The 20,183-nt window shown below is 35.3% G+C and overlaps 1 protein-coding gene across 1 annotated transcript; it reads right to left on the bottom strand.

The window, feature by feature from the left end:
• Positions 1-1,365: 1,365 nt before the first annotated feature.
• Positions 1,366-16,490, bottom strand: LOC110098180. Its single transcript, XM_020824913.2, has 5 exons — positions 15,556-16,490; positions 8,716-8,768; positions 2,321-2,484; positions 2,101-2,249; positions 1,366-1,986 (listed from the first exon to the last, which is right to left on the bottom strand). Exons 1-5 carry the CDS (start codon positions 16,334-16,336, stop codon positions 1,562-1,564), a joined length of 1,572 nt encoding a protein of 523 aa, XP_020680572.1. The 5' UTR covers positions 16,337-16,490; the 3' UTR covers positions 1,366-1,561.
• Between the last annotated feature and the right edge of the window lie 3,693 nt (positions 16,491-20,183).

The raw sequence follows: 20,183 nt of genomic DNA, 5'->3' as shown, positions 1-20,183 counted from the left end.
GTGAGGAGGAAAGAGAAGGAAAAAGGAGGAGAAAAAAAATGCTCTCTCTCTCTCTCTCTCTCACACACCTCTCTCACTTGACAATGCAAAGAAATGGGGAGGGGGACTGGTGGGAGAAGATTTTTATCAAAATAGATTTAGATATTTTATCAAAAAAATAAAATTCCAAATTCAGCAGGATAGGGGTCAAATCCTTAGTGTCGTAGCACTCACTCATACCTTTGTAAACTCAAGAGCTTGGTGCCACAGCGCTTCACAAACTCAACACAGCAGCGCTCCCAACCAAAATTTCATATTTATAAAAACTTCAATGAAATTAAAAGGACTGTAGTTGGAGAACTGTGGTCGGTCAACGATAGTTAATACAAAATCAAGGTTGGAGGACTCAAGTCAGGGTGATGGAGGTCAAAAGATTATAGTTGGGTGTCGGAGGTTAGAAGATTGTAGTCAAACAATGATAGTCTGAGGATCATAGCCCGCTGACGATGATCGGAGGATCATAGTCGTGCGATAGAGGTTGAGGATTGTGGTCGGGTGATGGTAATCATAGTCTGCTGGTATCGGAGGTCAAAAGTATAGTAATGGTTGGCTGACATGATCAACAATGATGATCAGGATAATGGTCATGTGATTTTGCTTTGGTGCTATTCCATGATCCTTAGAGTTTCATTGCTCTTTTAAGTCTCAAGCTAAAAGTCAAGCTCAAACTTCAAGCTGCTGCCTCATATAAAAAAGGGGTAGCTATTTATAAATATTTGAGAGCAACACGCCTATGAATACAAAAAAATCTAGAACATCCCATCGAACAACTCATATTGACTCTATTAATCATAAAACTTTCATTCAATATTTAAATGCCTTAGTGATATCAAAATTAAATAATCTTAAGTTTGTTTCGATTTGCCACATCAAACTACTCAATTTAACTATAAACATGCCACATTTGAAAATCGTTTAATCTTCCAATTATTATACTAAAATTTTCAATTACACTTCAGGCCCTTGATTTAAGCACATTTGAACTCAAATTGGTCCATTTCTCTATATCATTAAACTTGTTTTGTGAAGACATTTAATCGACTATAAATTTATTGGAATTGGAATTCAAATAATCCAATATTTAATTTTAAAAATTTATAATTCAAATATGCCTCAAGATTAGTACCAAATCAAGGTTATTTTCTATACCCTACCTAGGATCACGGAAAATTTTTCAACGGTAATAAAAAAATAAAAATATGCCTCAACTGTACATAACAGATAGAGAGCCAAACTTAATGAGATCACCAAATTTCATATGAACAAGTAGTTTTGCACCATATTAAAGTGTGTGCATAAATTTAAGATGTAATTCGCGCAAAAAAATTATGGGAAAGTTCCATCTGCAAAAGACTTGATTTTTGCTGTTAAAAGTTACTCTTCAAATTACAGTTTCTCTTCTGCTTTTCTAAAACAAAGTGAAAAAAAAACTATCATCCAAATTAATACTGTATTTTGTTGGATGCTTTTTCTACCTACAGCAAAAAGTGTCAGAGAGCCATCCACTAAGAACCTTGAAATCTCAGTCAGATTCTTCCATATCTGCATCTGACGGTGGATTCTCAACTGCACTATCACAATTTGCACCATCAGCTATAATAGGAATGACAGAATCTTCAAGCAGGTCGTTGTGAACATCATACTTGACAAATTTGAACCGATTTCCTTCTTGACCTATAGATTTTTTCCTTTTTACTCTTCCATTGCTCGAGAATTGTTTCATGGATTGAGCAGCAGAGGAAAATACGGCATCCATTGACTCCATTTCCTCACCATTTGACTCGCCTTTATCCAAAAAAAATAAATCAGCATCCATCTTTTTGTCTTCAGCAGATGCAGACTCCACTGCAAGTAGATTGGACTCCTCAGATATCAACTGAATTGCATATCTTGAAGCTTCATCGTCAAGACTTATTTTCCTCATTTGTTGAAGAATAACTAGCCACTCTACCAAAGAAAAGGAGAAAAAAATGCAAAAATCATCTCATCAGAGATTTCTTAGATCTGTACCACTTGTTACTATGATAAGTGATCAAAGAAAAAATATATATAGATACTCACTGAGAAGACCTTCAGGTGAATTGTTATTAGGCTTTTCGGAGCTCAAATCTCCAATCTGTTTGCGAACCAAATTGATCAGTTCACTTGGAAGAGATGAAGTTGCGTATGCATTCAGATAGGAGATGGCTTGGCCATGATCCCCTCCTGTCCTGTGATCAAAAAATGGAACATCAGTTCTGCTAGTTGCACATCATGAAGAAATGTGTTGTTATCAGCTTACCTGGCAATTTTGACAGCTTCATTTGTTACAATCAGCTTTGTTACAAGAAGATTCCTTATCCTATCAGACTGACCTATCTCCTTCCCAGAAAAAAGAAAAGAATAATCCACCAAAACCACAGCATCATAGAGGACTCCTCTTGCAAGCTTTTCATCATCAGCATTCTGATTTGAAGAATATATTAAGTTACTGTGTAAACATCCTATGTTTGTAAAATGATCGGTACTCCGAAATTTAAGTTTATGCATGCAGATCAACAAGAACATATTACCTCGGGTAACCTCTCCATGTCCCACAAATGTCCACTTGAAGAAAAGTGACGATTAAGGAACACAACGAATACATAAAATGAAAAGAATATGGTCCCTTTAAATTTACATCAAGGCGAAGTTCAAAACATTTTTGTAAAAAAATAACGACAAAAAAATAGATGAACTACATTCTTCTTCCCTGATTCTAAACAGGTGTTAGGCATTATAGGTCTTAAAAGCAAGAAAATGAAAATAATGAGTTATTCATGTGGTGAAATATCATCGTTTCCTTCCTAATATTCTAATACTAATTTTATTTACTGATTTGATAACCACATTGTCTACCCTTCACTCCTAATCCTTATTACAAATTCAATGGCATATATAATCTTCTATCTAATGTCATTTATCACCGTTGAAGTCTTTTTTTGTGTTGTTTTTTATGCTGTGCTACATTATTTGAACATAAAATATGGGTACTATATAGAAAATAAACCAAGAGTTAAAAGAGAATGATTGATTGATGAATAAGAAAATAACATTTGCATTAGAATTCCTTTTTCTTGATAGATCCTCCTCCTTTCTCTTAATCATTAGCCTTCTTCATATTCTCATGCATATTTTTTTTATAAGAATTCATTCTTATGTAGTCACATTTCCCTGCTTCAACCCCCCCTTGCCATTCCCTACCCTACACTGACACTTATATATCATAATCCCTTTGCCTGCCACATCATCATTGCTTAGATGCCCGCTTTGCATTTATCGGTATCAAAACAGGTAAAACCTCTTGCAATTAGGGAGTTAACAAAGTTCAATGTTTACAACCAGCATATGTTAAACTCAACAACGTATTTGACACATTTGTCAAGTGAGTCAAGCATAAATAAAAAAAGTCAGCTCAACCATGTTTATATTGATAAGAGCTCAATTTATGAAAATAAATAAATAATATATATATAAGGTTCATTCTTATGCATTTTACTAGTATTTTGTTATTAAAAAGCTATCAAAATTATTCTAAAATTATGGACCTCACATTTAAAATTTTATGGTGTCATAAAAATGTTATAAAATGATCACAAATATTTTTTCAAGCACTGAAAGCCTTCCATAAATAAAAAAGCAAGTAACGGTTATTGACTTGGTTTTTTCGTTTGTATTTGGGTTGATAATAATGAGCTGAACACAAACAAAAATTGTCAACTTATTAAGAAACTTGAGTTTGCCCATATTTTGCTCAATAATTAACAAATTAAAAGGAATAAGCTCACACTCATTCATGTTTGGCCCGTTCACACATTTACCAATGATTTTCCTACAATTGAGCCCACATTGTAATATCGGCCAGCCCTAAATGAAAACCTGCATGAGCAAGCCAAGCGGAACACGGACAACTCATGACCGTTAGACTCCCCAGCCAGAGTTGGATGGAACCATTGAGCGAAGGAAAGAGTACGATTGTGAAGAAGAATAACTCCTCATGCGAAATATCTCAGTTTCTCTCACTCCTGTAGGATAAAATCACGAGAGAAAACGTCAACTGAGAGAAACTCTAACTAAGAGGAAGAAGAAGAAGAGAGAAGGAAATAGAGAGAAACAAAAAGGAAGAGAGTGGGAGAAAAAGGAGGCACCTGCGATCGAGCCAACTGAGAGATTGAGAGCGAAAGCGAGAGAGAAGGATTAGGCGAGCATGGGCGAGGGTTTTCGATGATTGGGAGAAGGTAAGATTTTTATTCTTTTATTAGTATTATTTTGATAAAATAAAATATTTATAATAAATATTATAAGAAAATTAATATTAGAAATTAATTAATCATAATATGTATAGAAGATTATATGAGATTACACACACACACACACACACACACATATATATATATATATATATATATATATGCATAATATTGAAAGTTTTGAAATGAAATGAATCTAAATGAAATTACTTTATGATATGAATTGAAATGCTCATGCATATTGTTCTAATTTTTTTGAATTATTGTAATTTAGAAGCACATTTTACTCACTGAGTTGTGGCTTACTTTTAGTTACTCTAACATTTTCAAGTATAAATTAATATAATTAAAATGAGTATAAGAGGTGAAAATGTGTATCGTAGACATAACATACCAAATGAAAGGTTTTTAATTCATTTTATATCAATTTATATTTTTTTTGAGGTTTTAGTGACTCTTTCAATTTATTGGGATAGTTTTAGATTAACTGAAAATTTTTAATTAACCATCCGACTGTTTGTTCCCGACTCGTTAATTTGAGCATCAAGGTCGGATTGTCAAATTGCAATCTTGCCACTTGTTTTTTTTTTTTTTACTAGAGATGGAAAGCCTTTTAGACACCTAACTACTAGAAATAAAGGCAAAACAAGAGAGAAAAAGGTTGGGGGTTTGTTTCCTTTTACATTTATAAGAAGGGAATTATCTAGGTTCCTCTTTCTAGCTCTCTCTCTCTCTCTCTCTCTCTATCAATGCCAATGCATCATTTTTTTTGGGTGATAACATAAGACTTTTTAGGCAATCTTAGGAGCAACAAGGCAAATTACCTTATGGCTAAAACATTAAGATTCTAAATTTAATAAAATTATTGTGATTTGAAGAAAAATCTTGAGGAATTATAAGGCTTTACAGATACAATTTTGATATACTAAAATGTTTGTATCATATCTTCCAATCAGTATCCATCAAAACCCAAGACATTTCATCATTACTTTAAAAAGAAGATCCCAATTCCAAATCTAAATGGAGTTGGAAAAAAACATTTATCGAATGGTAGATAAGATTAAAGAGAGACACCTTAGATGATTTGGCCTAAAGGTGTAAATGAGCCAAGCCGGCTCGTGAGCTGGTTCAAACTTGACTCTTTATTGAGCTCGCAAGTCAAGCTTCGAGCCACGAGCTCGAAATTCAACTCAAGTTCGAGTTTAACTAAGCTCGGCTCGTAGGATAGCAAGCCGGTTTAAATAAATTAAGTATTCAAAAAAATATTTTTTTGGTAAAATAAATATTTAAAACAGCTATTATTAAAATTTAATATATTTAATAACATCATTTAAAAGTTGTACAATAGCAGCTTTAAAAAAAAAGTCCTATCACTAGTACTTTCTATAGCTTTTTAAGGAAAAAAATTTAAAAAAAATGTTGTTAGCTTCTTCACCGAGAGTAGGCTCCAGCTGCAAACTCCACGCATGCGGACCTGCAGTTTGTGACTTTGTCGGCGAAGAAAAAACCCAGCCGCTTGACTGTATATCGAGTCGAGCTCTCGAGCCGGAGTAAGAATGCTCGAGCCGAGTTTGAGCTCATTCGCTGGGCTCGACTCAAGCTCGAGCTTGATTTCGAGCTTTTTATTTTAGTGAAAATTCGAGCTCGAGTTTGAAGTGACTTGTGATCGACTCAACTCTTTTACACCCCTAATTTGGTCACATAAAACGTCGGCCTTCTGATGACCTAGTTAGGAGAGTAGATGTATCAGATATGTCCTATGTTAAGAAAGGTAGAGATAGACCAAAAAATACTTGAACAAAAAAGACTTGGTTATAAAGTATTATTAGTGTCATTTTCTTATTAGATTTAAATAAGAATTTGGCTCTTAATAGGACACAATATAGAAAAATGATTCATATAGCCGAACCCACATAGTAGGATAAAGGCTTCTTATTGTTGTTGTTATTCTCAATCAAATTCCAAGGGGAAGAAGGATAATTATGTTCCTTGGTGGCAGCATTTGGCTCACAATTCAAACAATTAGGTCATCTACATTTTAGATTTTCCTTGCTTCTCTTAGAGTCCTAATCATTCATGAAGATGTAACTTGAAAGGTTATACGCTTAGCTCTTCTATTAAAAGAAGTCTGGTTAAAGAAGGCATTTTCCTTGAAAAACTTAAGTAATCTGCTTTCAAGAATTTGAAAGCATTAATCCTTGTCCTAATACTTTGAGAGCTATTAGAGTAACTAAAATTAAAGATTAGGTGATCCTTAATGCCATTTCTCCAAAGATTTCATGTTCATGGGATTTTATTTCAGTGGATGTCCTCTCATAATATACTAACATATTATTTGTTGTATATACACTTTCAATCTGCCATTGGTTCTAAGTGATCTTCTAAATAGATCATTTATGGAGACGTTGATAATGAAATTTCTCAAGAAGAATGTTCGCTCAATATTTTCTTGTGTTTTCTATTGATTCAAGCCTCCCAAATTCTTTATAGACTTCATCAATGAATTTAATACAGATGATATTCATATCCTTGATAGGAAATTTACATGGTATAATAAAATAGAGAACAATTTTTTTGCCAAACTTAATTGCTTTTTATCACCTTATTTTAAGGAATCTTTTCCAACTTGCGTTAAAAAATCCTTAATAAAATATCCTGTGATAATTGTCTTCAATATATATATATATATATTACATAGTTTCATGAAAGGAAAATTATGTTTCAAAATCTTCTTAATTTGATTGCATAATTGATGAACATCTTAATTGAAAAGAACCTTGATTATAAAGCATCCAAAGCTTCCTTCTTTGTATAGAATCTTAATGAAAGGTGGAGAGAGCCGGGAGGATGTCATATGCTTTTTTTTCTTTGCTAAAAATTGCGACCATCATTCATCGTAAAGAGAATAGGTCCCAATGATAGCTTTTAAGATGTTCAATATCTTCCTTGATTGCTCCACACTTAATTGAAAATACTAATGGCACAATATTTACATAAATGAAATAATATTTCTTTTTCTAATTTGTATCATTATATTGAAATTTAATTCTTCCCAAATTCCTAAGGATCATAATAGAAATAAATCAACTTTTTCTATGACAATAGTGGCAGCATAACAATTTTCAAAGTAGAGAACTTTCTAAAAATTGATGATGCTTATATTCATTCTATAAATGGATGATGAGAATACTGTAAATCTCTTCTTCTTTTTTCTTAGTATCATGATGATCAACTCCTTGAATTTTGACAGCTCCACATATTATATCTTGCCAAATAGATAAATCCAATTCATGCCTATAAATATCTACTTTTTATTAAAGCCTTCTTACTGCATCAATATTATATATAGTAGGCCAAGGGATGTAATGAAAATGATAATAAACTAAATATGTGATGGCATTTGCTCGCTCATTCTTTCTTCTAGCTGATCCTCTTCTTTCCTCTTGACAATAGATCTTCTTCATGCATTATTTCTCCCTTCTTTCTCCCCCATATTTAAGGCATTAATATTCTAATCTTCTCAATCCTCTTTTGTTTTCCTTTTGGATCCTCTATACTAGGTTGTTCTCTTCTTGATGAACGAAGACATCAAATTGCACTATGATCTCTACTTTCACTGCCTTATTAAATCACCTGATGACACGTAATCTCAATTTCTTGTACAAAAAACAAACGCACTCCTGTACTTTTGCGATCATGTTAAGTCATGCCATCTAGAAAACCACTGGCAGAAAACATGTGCAACATGAAGTGGATATTCAATTTGTGAATCCTAAAAAAAATAATTTTACTGCTACCACCTCTATAGCTTTGATGAAATCAAATCATCCATTCGGGGAAATAAAGGTCATGATGACAGCATTATAATGCAGAAGATAAGAACATTTAAACATACCATATCAGTAAGAACTAATGTTATCTCACTTGCGTCATTTTACTATTCAAATTTGGGATAAGTAAGCTCTTGGCAGAGTCCTTTTCAGCAACAAGCATGTTAGTGTTGCATTCTATCATCTATCTTTGAATCACAAGAATCCGCAAAGATTCAGCATTTGAAATTGACACTAAACCAACATGGATCTGTCATCCTTGTAACCAACTCTGCACAAATTACATCAGGTAGCAAGACATGTATTGGAGCTTTAACCATTTAGCAAAACAAATTTCATAAGATAACATGCAGATATTAGAAGTACAAGGTAGGGGCACAAGTAACTGTAACACGGCTAATTTTTCATGGGGAAACTCTAAGGTGTTCTTTCTCTAGGGATTTTTGGGGAAGCTTTCAGATTGGTTTAATCATAACCAACTTTCATTGTGCAGACAAAGGAAACAGGGAAGTAGAGGAAGAAATGCTATTAAAGTTGAACGTAGTTCATGTGATTCTCAAATTTGGTTTTTGACTTACCAATAGAGCGGCTGCAATAACTTTTGTATCCAACAGGAACTTCAACAATATTTCTGCACATCAGCATATCAAAATTTGAAGTGAAAACTCACTCAAAGTGCAATGAGAAGATATAAAACAAAAAACTAGGTGAGCTTATAAGTCACTGATTATTGAATTACACGAGAGAAATGAAAAAAAAAAAAAACAATAACTGAAAAGATTAGAAATAAAAAGAATATACCATTTCGTTTTACTACAAACATTTACCAAAGAACACAAGATAAGGAAAATTATCCAAGTCTTACAGAAATTAATATAATACTGAACCAACGAATCAGTGGCCTCTGGTTGTTAGTTGCGAACTAATGATCTTTTATTGTAAAGTTAAACTCGTCTTGAACAGCATGCAACAAGAGATAAACACACAATTGAAATTCAAAATAGTTCATAATCATTAAATATCATAAACACACAAGTTAAACTCGTAAAGATCAGTTCGCAAGGCTAGGGGATATCTTTAATGATGTAATCTTTAAATATCATAATCATCATCAATAGACTATTTGGATAAGTTTAATGAATCCTCATTCCACATTTATTCCTACTAAGTGTTGCATTAGGAGTAAAATATTTTTGTGCAACTCTTTTCACACAACGTACATACATGATACTTCAGATCTATTCATTCATTAACCTCTCTGCATGAATTTTATCTATATGTTTTATTATTACATCTGCTATCCTTTGTACATGCCCAAATTGCCTAGATCTATTATCTAATCCTTTGTCTACCATCTAGTATAATCATTTCACATCTATTCTTTCTAGACTTGCCACACATCCATCACAATTAGGTTGGTTGTAAATTGTCTTTTTATTGCCCAACAGTGAATCCACACAACATGACCTAACTAAATGAAAGTTTATAAAATTTATCTCTAAGACTTCATAATCTTATTTTATAGCACAGTACTTATAAGGCAATTCTATATCTCAACTAGCAAGTCCTAAATCTCAAAGTTTGTCCACATCTACATCCCATTCTATGAATAATTGATCATAGGTACTTAAACTTATTATGCTTAAGCATCGATTGATTTGCTAATAATATTAGGATTAATTATTGGCATTACAACCATTTAAATTGCATATCTTATAAATAGTATTCATCATACTAATCCAAAGCCCTTTACTCATTTACTCATATTCTTTATTACTCCAATAGTACTTCTTGTCACTCCATGAAAGCACATTTTTGTCTTAAAAATATATTGTACATCCTTCTCCTACCACCAAGTCTCTTTATTTTTGTATAATCTATTTCTAGAACCTATAAAAGTTGAAAGTTTGAATAGGTTGTTAGACCTAATCAATGTTTAAAATTGCGTAAATAAGCCTCGAGGCGTGTTTCGACCGTGAGGCGAAGCGTAAGCCTCGAGGCAGTGTGAGGCGTAAGCCTCACGGATGAAGATTTGCGTAAATGAGAATTTAAGGGTTTTAGCAAGTAAATAATAGTAATATTCTATCAAACAATAAAAACATCTAAATGACAAGTGAAATTATAGGATAGTAAGAAAATAGATGCAATAAAATCATGTTCCAAAGTACAGAACCACAAAATATTAGTCGATCAAAATTCTCAAAGTACAAATAAGAAAGATCATATATAATTCAATCATGTCTCATCACTAAATGGGTCTTCAAGAGAATCTTCTTCTCCAATTGTATCTATGAATGTCATATCTTCATCATTTTCAATGTGCCTCACTTTTCTCTTTCCTATTTAATAAGAATAATCATTATCATGTTACTTGCCCACTTGATATAAATATAATGTAATAGCATATAAGAAGTTGTGGAATACCTTTATTTGGTTATTGTGCTGCAGAGCTAGTGGATGTGTATGGTGTGGTACTAGTGGATGTGCTCACTTGATCTGCTTGGCCCCTCAAGACATCCACACTTAGATCCTCTAGTTGCAAGTCTGATAATGACAAATTTGTCTCATCATCTATGAATCACTCATTATCAGATGCCACATCATCACACACCAAAGGGTCTTCATCATCCTTCAACCACTTATTTCTCAACCTCTTTTCTCTCAATTTCTTGTTGTGCATAATATGCATAAGAGAGTTCATTCTGAGTGTTGAAACTCGATTTCTTATCTTTGTTTGTACTTGACTATATGTACTCCAGTTTCGCTCACACCCAAAAGAAGAACAAATGAGTCCCAAAACTCTAACAACTAAACTCTATAACTCAGGGGTGGAATCACCAAATTGGATCCACCATTCAATTATTTTCAAAAAGAAAAATGATAATCAAAACATATTAAAGTGTTATGCATTTACAAAAAAATAAGTATACTTGGAGACCGTTTGGCAATAATTGATTTTGTTGCTTGCAAATCAAAAAATCCCTCCTTATTTCGAAATAGAACAAGTTGTAAATCTGCAAGCTCCATAACAGTCTGATCCGGTATTAGTCGTTCCATGCAATGATACAAGGCTACAAGCTAAGTTTCACCTCCGGATTTGAGGATTTTCTCTCTGAATATTGAAATTGAGGATTGAGATAATACGCCGCTGCATGTAGATGACAGTGTAACTGTATCTCCCACCGAGCATCAATGATATCCCAAATCTCTCTATAACTTGCCTCCTCTCCTCCCAAGTTATGTGCAATCAACTCCTTCGCCTCAACCATAGCATTATAAATAAAACTCATGGCTGGTTTCTTCTCGGCATCCACTAAACGTAGAACTTGTACCAAGGGTCTCGTGCTCAATATGGCATAGGTCACAGTAGCCCAAAATTTATCATTTAAAATTAGCCTTCGTATTTCCTTCCCCTATATTTTCTTCTCCCATGAGAATTAAGCCATTGTGTTGAACTGTTGATGTAAACATTGCTTCAAGAAGTTGTCTCACATCCAACAGGCTCTGCAGTGTCAAATAAGATGTGGCAAACCTGTAGAATAAATTTGCATTAGGAATTGAAAATGATTTGCAGTGAACAAATGTAATAGCAAACTTGGTGGTTGCATGGCGAATGATTTCCTTCTTTGAAAACTTTCTCATTAAGGCTAAGACCCATGAGTGGTTGTATATGAACTTTGTGATCTTCTTCGCCCTAGAAAGAGCGCTCTTTTGTTGAGGTAAATCACCAAGTTCTTCCAATATGATATCGATACAGTGTGCTGCGCAAGGGGTCCAATACAGGTGTTTCCTCTTCTCCATCGACATCTGACCAGCTGCTTTGTATGCACTGGCATTATCAGTCACCACATGAACAACCAATTGCTCCTCAATCTCCTCAACAACCCCATCTAGTAAATTGAAAATAAATTCAGCATTTTTAACCTCATCTGAAGCTTCAACTGATCGTAAAAATATAACGCCTTAGGGATTGTTGACAAGGATATTAATCAAGCTCCTGCTCTTCATATTAAACCACCCATCTGACATAATGATAACACCAATATCAATCCATGTCCGTTTAATCTCATCAATATTATGCTCTGTGTTCTGCAGCTCCTTCAAAATCCATGTACATGAAAGGTGCCTTCAACCCTCTCCCATACAACCCTACAAACCGCAGCATATTGAAGTAGGCCGACGATGTCACAACATTAAATGGTATGACATTCTAAAAAAAAAAATCTGCCATATCCATGTAACCTGTCGTCGACCCTCTAGTACCAGCTGCAGGCATCATCTGTGCTTGTCCTCTATCCTCTCCTGGAGTAGTCATATACTGATCCATAGGACCCCGTTTACCTTTATTATGTATAGTGGAGGAAGAGTCATTTCCACTCTCGCTCTCGAAGTAAGCACCATGTTCGACCATTTCATCAAATTGCTCCTGTTGTAAATATTTGGCCGTCGTACTATTTTCCATATAAGCTGTAATTTACTCCTTCACATTATCCGGAACATTCGCACAAGGTGTTACATTCTTATGTAAGCCGGATAAGTGTTCCTTCATGCGAGTTACTCCTCACTTCACCACCTTATCACAAAAATTGCATTTTAAATACACATACGTCTTCTCGTCGCCTCCTACATCAACTTGTACACTGTATTTCCAAGAAAGGTCACGCCACAATGACGTATTTGTCTTTTTCTTGCCTCTAATCATGTTTCCTAATGCACAAATGCGAAAACATGCAAAAAAATCTGAAAAAATAGAAAACCCTAGATTTTTTATAACTTGAAAAAACTTTCCTTGAACTAAAAAAATACCTAAAACCAATAATGGTGTGCTTGTAGAGGGCGGCCGAACCCTTCTTGCTCACCGACGTGAGGTGGCGCCGGCGGGAGAGGTGGCAGAAAGCCAACCCAAGCGAAGCCGAGCGGAAGGTTTGCGACGGAAGAGGGCTTGCAGGAGAATTTCGTTCGATTCAGTTAGAACCAAATGGAAGAATAGAAGAAATAACTAATTTTAAATAGATGGGACCCGATTTTAAGAGGCGTGCGCCTCACATGAACCCAAAATTGCTTAGGCAATGAGGCATTTGGGGGCTGAATTGCGCAAAGGCGCGCCTCTAATTGCGCAATTTCAAACTATGGACCTAATAGATTTGTCCTAAGGCTAACCAAGATGGCGGGTGAATTGGTAATTTAAAAATTCTTTTGATAATTTAGAAAACTAATTTAAGATTGTATGCACAATAATAAATTTTCATAAAATAATTTTTTTCAACCACAAAAAGTAAATGTGCAGAAAATAAAAATGCAGTAAAAATAAAGACAGAAGAACACCAAATTTATAGTGGTTCGAACCAACTAGACCTATGTCCACTCTCTAAAAACTCCTCCTTCAAGTATTGCACTATATCAAAGTGACTCTTTTTTTGCTCCCATAGCAAGGCGAAGAAGCCCTTACAATAACCTCTTCCACCAATCCCCGGTGCAGTAGAGTATCATCGTCCTTTTTCACCCTCCTGGTGACGACAGAGTACCGACATCTTTTCTCACCCTCTTGGTGACGGCAGAGTACCGACGTCATTTCTCACCCTCTTGGTAACGGCAGAGTATCGACGTCCTTTCTCACCCTCCTGGTGATGGCAGAGTACCGGGTCTTCTCTAAAGATCTTCTCTCAAGAGTCTTCAAAGAAGTAGGATAGAGATTTGAAGAACATACAAAGAGATCCTAACATTTGGGCAAACATGTGAACCCTTCACAATTTCCACTTGCAAGATCTCTCAATTCTCACTCCCAAACACTCTCCCAAAACACTCTCGCTCTCACTCACAAGAGAAAATTCGCAGAAGACCCATGGACAGTCAGTTAATAGGACTCTTATATATGAAAGACTAAAAAAACTATCCATAAAATTGAAATTTTCAAGTGAACATACTTCGATCGTACAGTACGATCGTATTTCGTACGTACGAACAATTCAAAAAATCCTTATACGCTCCTGTACGAACTGACATCGTATAGTACGAACAGTTCAAAATTGAACAGGTTCATTTGATACAATTCTGTACGAATCCATTTTGTACTCTGTTAGTCGTCTGTATGAACCCTACATCGTACAATATGAACTTGTTAAATCAAATCATACTTCGTTTGGTACGAACATGGATGAGCCCATTTCGTACTCTACACGTCGTCTGTACGAAACTAATTTCGTATAGTACGAACAGTTCAAAAAATTTACCTGTTTGTATGGGACGAATTGGTAAGTACCCATTTCGTACTCTTGACGTCGTATGTACAAAACTAATTTCGTATAATATAATAAGTATAGAAAATGGTGAGTTCGTTCGGGACGAACTGGTACGTATACATTTCGTACTCTTGAAGTCGTCTGTATAAATCTAACTTCGTACAGTATGAACAGTTCAAAAGAAAATTTCCATGGCATGATTCGATTAACTTCTTTCTGGAGGAATACTCAGGTCAAATCATACAGTACTATTAGTTTTTAAAAATACAAGTTTTGACTCACTCCTCCAGTGTGTGTGCACGATTACCCACTTATAATCACACTCTCTCAAACTCAAGAAAAATAGAAAAAAGTACAGACTTCAATTACAAGAAACCCTAATCTAATCTGTCATGAAGTCTTCGGCAGTCTGGAGTATGATTTCCCTGAAACGTTAGTATACAACTATACACAAATAACACAAGCACAATTTTTTAATATGTGTCAGGAAAAATAATAATCAACACAATAATATTTGGTATCATCAAAAATTCACACTATATAAAAACATAGTTTGGAAAACTAAGTTGCAACAAATGTTACATGGAAATATTTTTTTTAATTAAACTAAATATCTCATCATACATCAATGTTTACTCGTACATATAATTCTAATTTTTTTCTCTTAAAAATCTAATTTGAAAGATTAATGACTTCCTAAATTTGAAATTTCACCATCTATAAATAAAGAAATTATTTATTTTAATCATTTTTTCTATAATTTACTAATTTATGTGGTTAAATTTTCTCAACAAGTTGTCTTACAATATTTCAAAAAAGTTCTTCATTCCTTCTACGTAAAATAAAAGACAATTTGTGATTTGGTGGCTTCACTATTAAAAGCAACTAAGTACTTTTCTCATTTCTTAAAATATATGTTTAATATCTCAAGATTGTATGTTTCTACAAATTCAAGTAGAGCTTCTCTCATAACACATATACACATTTATCTCCTATTCCATACCTACCCATGAATATTCTCATAGCACATCCTATTATAACCCATATATCAATTGCACCATCCAAATCATGCAATTTAATAAAAATTGTTCAGAAATACAACACACATAACAAACATTAGACGATCTAATCAAAGGGCTACATTCAAAATAAACCCAAAATGTAAGGATAATGGCATACCAAAAAAATGCCGATTGCAGAACGCAGTTATGGAACTAACTGCCCAGATTCCTAATTCCTTTTGCAACTCTTTCCTTGAAGCTCCTCCACCTTTCACCTTCAAGCATAACCTGAGCAGGAAAGACTCGGCAATTACCACACCTGCTAAATAACTAACCCCAGATCCTTCCTTCTCAAACCTCCTCCGAGCTTCACTACTAATCAGCGGAAAGAATGCCTCAAGACTCGCCCCAGCACCAGAGTGTCTCAACGTCCACACTTTCAGCAGGTCAAGAAAGCAAGGATGCAGCAGTGTGGAAATCTCTTCCAAATCACTATAATGACCACTGCATATACTGATATAGCTCAAAATTCCGTCCGCTAAGCACTCTATATCTTTCTTCTCCACCAAACCGTCCACTGCGCATTGATACAAATCATAGACCGCCGGAGCGATCAGGGCTATAGACTTAGCGCCGCCGCTAGCAGCAGAGAATGCAGAGAGAAGCTGGAGGAGATCCCTTACGGCACGGATCCTGTCAAAAGAGTTCTTAGCAGCAACGCTCTCATGGTAGCTCGCAGCGGAGTAAAGCCACACTATCTCGAGAGGCGGGTCAACGCTGGACTGGAGCTGCCTCGACATAACCGAGCGGAACCCGGCGAAGTCGAACCCTTCTCGGTGGAACCCGCCGAGAAAGCTTTTGATGGACTCTCGCAGCATAAGCTCGTAGGTAGTCTCCGAGGAAAGGCCGAGGTCAGGAGATCGCTCTTTCATGGGGGATTGAAGGAGGACAGAATCCATTATAACTTTCAAATGATGGCTAGTTCAAGCGGCGAGTGTCGAGAGTAATAACTTGGAGTGTTTTGGAGGGAGCTAGGGTTAGGGTTTTGTATATGTTTTGAATTTGGGAGGGCAAGGAAAGAAGAGTTCGAGTTGTTCAGCTGTCCGTGGTCACAACGGGAAGTTACTGTAGTGGGTGGGATTTGCTTTTTGGTAGAGATTTAGGCTCCGTTTGGAATGATTTTTTTATTGCTTATTAAAATAGAGTTTTAATACAAAAATAAAAAAATTTGTACTAAACTCCGTTTTAGAAAGCAGTAAAAAGCCGTCTCAAATGAAGCCTTAGGGTCAAATTATTGCATTAGGTCACCGGACACGGAGATAGGTCCGGATATTAATAAAATATTATTTTAAATTAAGCGCAGGTAAAGTGCAAATAAAGCTCAGATAAAGCGCAACTAAAGCGTAAGTCAAAAGCGCAGTCAAAAGCTCAAGTAAAATACAGGTAAAGCGCAAGCAAAGCGCACCTAAAGCGCAGGTGACGCGGCAAATTTTTATTGGATGTCCGAACTTATTTTCCGCATCCAGTGACCGGATGCAATAATTTGCCAAATTTAGGAGCTTTTCGGTTTGCTCTATTTAAAGTTTGAATTATTTCAAATGCACCAGTTGTAAGGGTTCTGATGTTTGATTTATAAAAATAAATTTATACAATCTTTAAAGGTATAATTCTATCCCCATGTACTTCACCATCACCTGAACAAAAGATCCAAGATATCTAAAACGTGTACTCTTATTAATGACTTGATCGCCCAAAGTCACAATCCCCTCACTAGGTCTATTACTACTAAAATTACACTCCATATATTCCGTTTTAGATCTACTCAAGCGAAAACCTTTAGACTCTAAGGTTGACCTCCATAATTCAAGTTTACCTTCAACTCCCTCTCTAGTCTTATCAACAAGAAGAATATCATCAGCAAAAAGCATACACCAAGGTAATCCCCTCACTAGGAAGATTTTCTTACTGCTCTCTAAATAAATTTTTAACATAACTTTTTTTTAATTAAAAATTTTTATACGAAAAAGTTGTTTTTGAAATTGTTAAGAAAGCTTTTTCAAATGATATCTTAACTTTCCATTTTTACTATTTTCTAAAATAACTCTTTTATATAAAATTTTTTAAGTATTAAAAATTATTTTATAAAGTATTAAGAAAATTATCCCAAAATAAGCTTGTTGCGTCCTAGAATTTTCTCAACGATAGAGAAATATAAAGTTTAACGCTTAGCTTTATACAAAGATCCAACACACAATATGATAAAAGAATAGGTTTAGCATTTATGAGAGACACCAAAATTTTTACTTGAAAAATCCTAAAAAGAAGAAAAACCATGAGGTCTGCCCTAGTTTGAATAAAAATCCACAAGTATTTTCAGTTTATTAAAAATGAGGCCCTTCCTTAGGGGGAAGGCATTTGCTTGATGTGACAAACAAACATCATATATGAATTGGAAGGATCATTATTGACGTTTTCGTTTTGCCGAAAGGATCAAAATCAGTGGGCGACGGAGGCTGGAAAGATCATAGTCCAGTGGCCGTGGTCGAAAAGATCGTAGTTGGTGGGTTACAGAGATCAGAAAGATAGTTATCGAGTGACAGAGGTCAGAAAGACTGTAGTCTGGTGACGGAGGTCAGAAGGACCATATTCGATAATTACAGTTAGGAGTATAAACAAGTCGAGACGAGTCGAGTAATGGCGCTATAAAGCTTGGCTCATCGGATAGAACGCCAGCTCGAGTCGAGCTTGAAAGGCGAACTCGAACTCGAGCTCATCCCATTATAAATAAGCTCGAGCCAGCTCGTCAGCCTCGCCATAGGTCTGTGTCATTCGCAAGTTCCGTGTCATTCGCTCATTTTGCTATCGCGTCGTCTGCCCATTTTACCTGACTACTTGTTCCAAAGCTCAGGTCATTTGGCCTGACTGCTCGTTCTGCCCGACGGCCTATTTCTGCGCGGGATATTCAATTTGGTGGGAGATAGATAAAAGTTTTAATGCTAGATTTATTTTGCAAAATAAAAGGCAGTTGCCATTAAATACTGTAGGATATCTTTAATATTAATATGCTTGTTATGCTCAGTTTGTTCTCAATCCCACCCGATTCTCGAAATTGAATTCAACAAGTTTTAGGCGGGCAAATTTTAATAATATATATGTTATTATAATTTTAAAAAGAAATATATTAATTGTTAATAATATTCAAATTTAATAAATAAAAAATAATAATATTCGAGCCGACTCGCGAGTCGAGCTTCATCAAGATAGAACTCGAGCCCGTTTAATAAACGAGCTCGAGTTTGAGCTCGATAAGCTCAGCTTCCGAGCCCATAAATGAGTCGAGCTTGAACTAGCTCATGAGCCTGCTTGGCTCACTTACACCCCTATATACAGTGGTAAGAAAGATCATTCTATAGTAATGGAGGTTGAAAGGACTGTAATCTTGTGTCAGATGTCGAAAGGACATAAGTTAGTGGGTGATAGTGGTAAGAAAGACTATTTTCTTGTGATGGAGGTCAAAAAGATCATAATCTAGTGATGAAGGCTGAAAGTATCATAGTTAGTGGATGATATTGGTCAGAAAGACCATTATCTAGCGACGGAGGTCGGAAAGATCATAATCTGATGATGGATGTCGAAATGATCATAGTCGGCAGGCGATATTGGTCAGAAAGACTATTGTCTGGTGATGAAGGTTAGAAGGATTGCAGTCAGGTGACAGAGATCAAAATGATCGTAGTCGATGGGCAATAGTGGCAGAAAGGCTATTGTCTGGTGATAGAGGTTGGAAGGGACATAGTTGGCTGGTGATATTAGTCAGAAAGATCATCGTCCGATTATAGAGATCATGAGGATCATGATATGGTGATAGAGGTCAAAAAGGCCCTAATTGGCTGCGATAGGGGCTAGAAAGGCCATTGTCTGCGATGGAGGTTGAAACTATCTAGCGACGGAGGTCGGAAGGACCATAGTCGATGGCTGGGTGGAAGTTCGAAGTTAGTCAATGGTCGTGCAGAAGTCCGTCATTAGTTTGTGTTTAGGTGTAAGTTCAATAATAGTTAAAAGCTGGGTGGAAGTCTAATGTTAGTTTGTGGCTAGATAGAAGTCAGTCATCATTCGTTGACCAGGCAAAAGTCCAACAATGGTCGGTGGTCGAACGGTGGTCAAGGAAGAGTCTGGTTGTAAGAGAGCTCTAATTTATCTCTCTTACTTCTCTTACTTCTCTTCCTTGCTTCCCTCCTCCTTTCATGTGGAATGAGGAATCTGTTTATAGTTTTCTGAGAGTGATATGGAAATTAAATAGGAGGGAGATCGAGGGTAAGTTAGGAGTGATTTTAATGGACAATTGATGTTGATCTCCTTGATTTAGGATCATTGGATTCATCTTGTCGAGCCTCTCAATTCGACTATAATCATGTTATGTTTGGAAATGGTTTGGTTATCCAATTTATGGTTTGAACTTTCTAAATGTGCTTTGAGTCTTTGATTTAAACCCATCTGGGCTCGGATTGAGTAGAATTTAGTTTCATTGGATTCTTCTTTTTGAGAAGTTTAATTCAACTATAAGTTTCCTGAAGTTGGAGTTCATAAGATTTCAAATTTAATTATGAATGATTCTAACTTAATTTTGTCTCTAGATTCATACCTGTTCAAGATAATTTTTTGATGATATATCAATTACCCCTTATTTTTGGATGTCGAAGCTCCAGAAGTTCAAAAATATGCTTAACAACTTCTGAGGAATTTTGTCTACAACTTGAAACTCCAAAATATCGAAAAAAGAAGGTTCTAGGAACCTTAAAAACATCA

This window comes from Dendrobium catenatum, unplaced genomic scaffold (assembly GCF_001605985.2).
Source record: "Dendrobium catenatum unplaced genomic scaffold, ASM160598v2 fragScaff_scaffold_621, whole genome shotgun sequence".
NCBI classification, from domain to species: Eukaryota; Viridiplantae; Streptophyta; class Magnoliopsida; order Asparagales; family Orchidaceae; genus Dendrobium; species Dendrobium catenatum.
This window is presented reverse-complemented; position numbering and strand designations above follow the sequence as displayed.

Coding starts and splice junctions, on each gene's coding strand:
- LOC110098180 (XM_020824913.2), bottom strand. CDS start 16,336: ATGGATTCTGTCCTCCTTCAATCCCCCATGAAAGAGCGATCTCCTGAC. Junction 2,485..8,715: donor TTATTGCAGCCGCTCTATTG/GTAAGTCAAAAA, acceptor TCTTCAAATCAG/AATGCTGATGATGAAAAGCT. Junction 2,250..2,320: donor GAAGCTGTCAAAATTGCCAG/GTAAGCTGATAA, acceptor TTTTGATCACAG/GACAGGAGGGGATCATGGCC.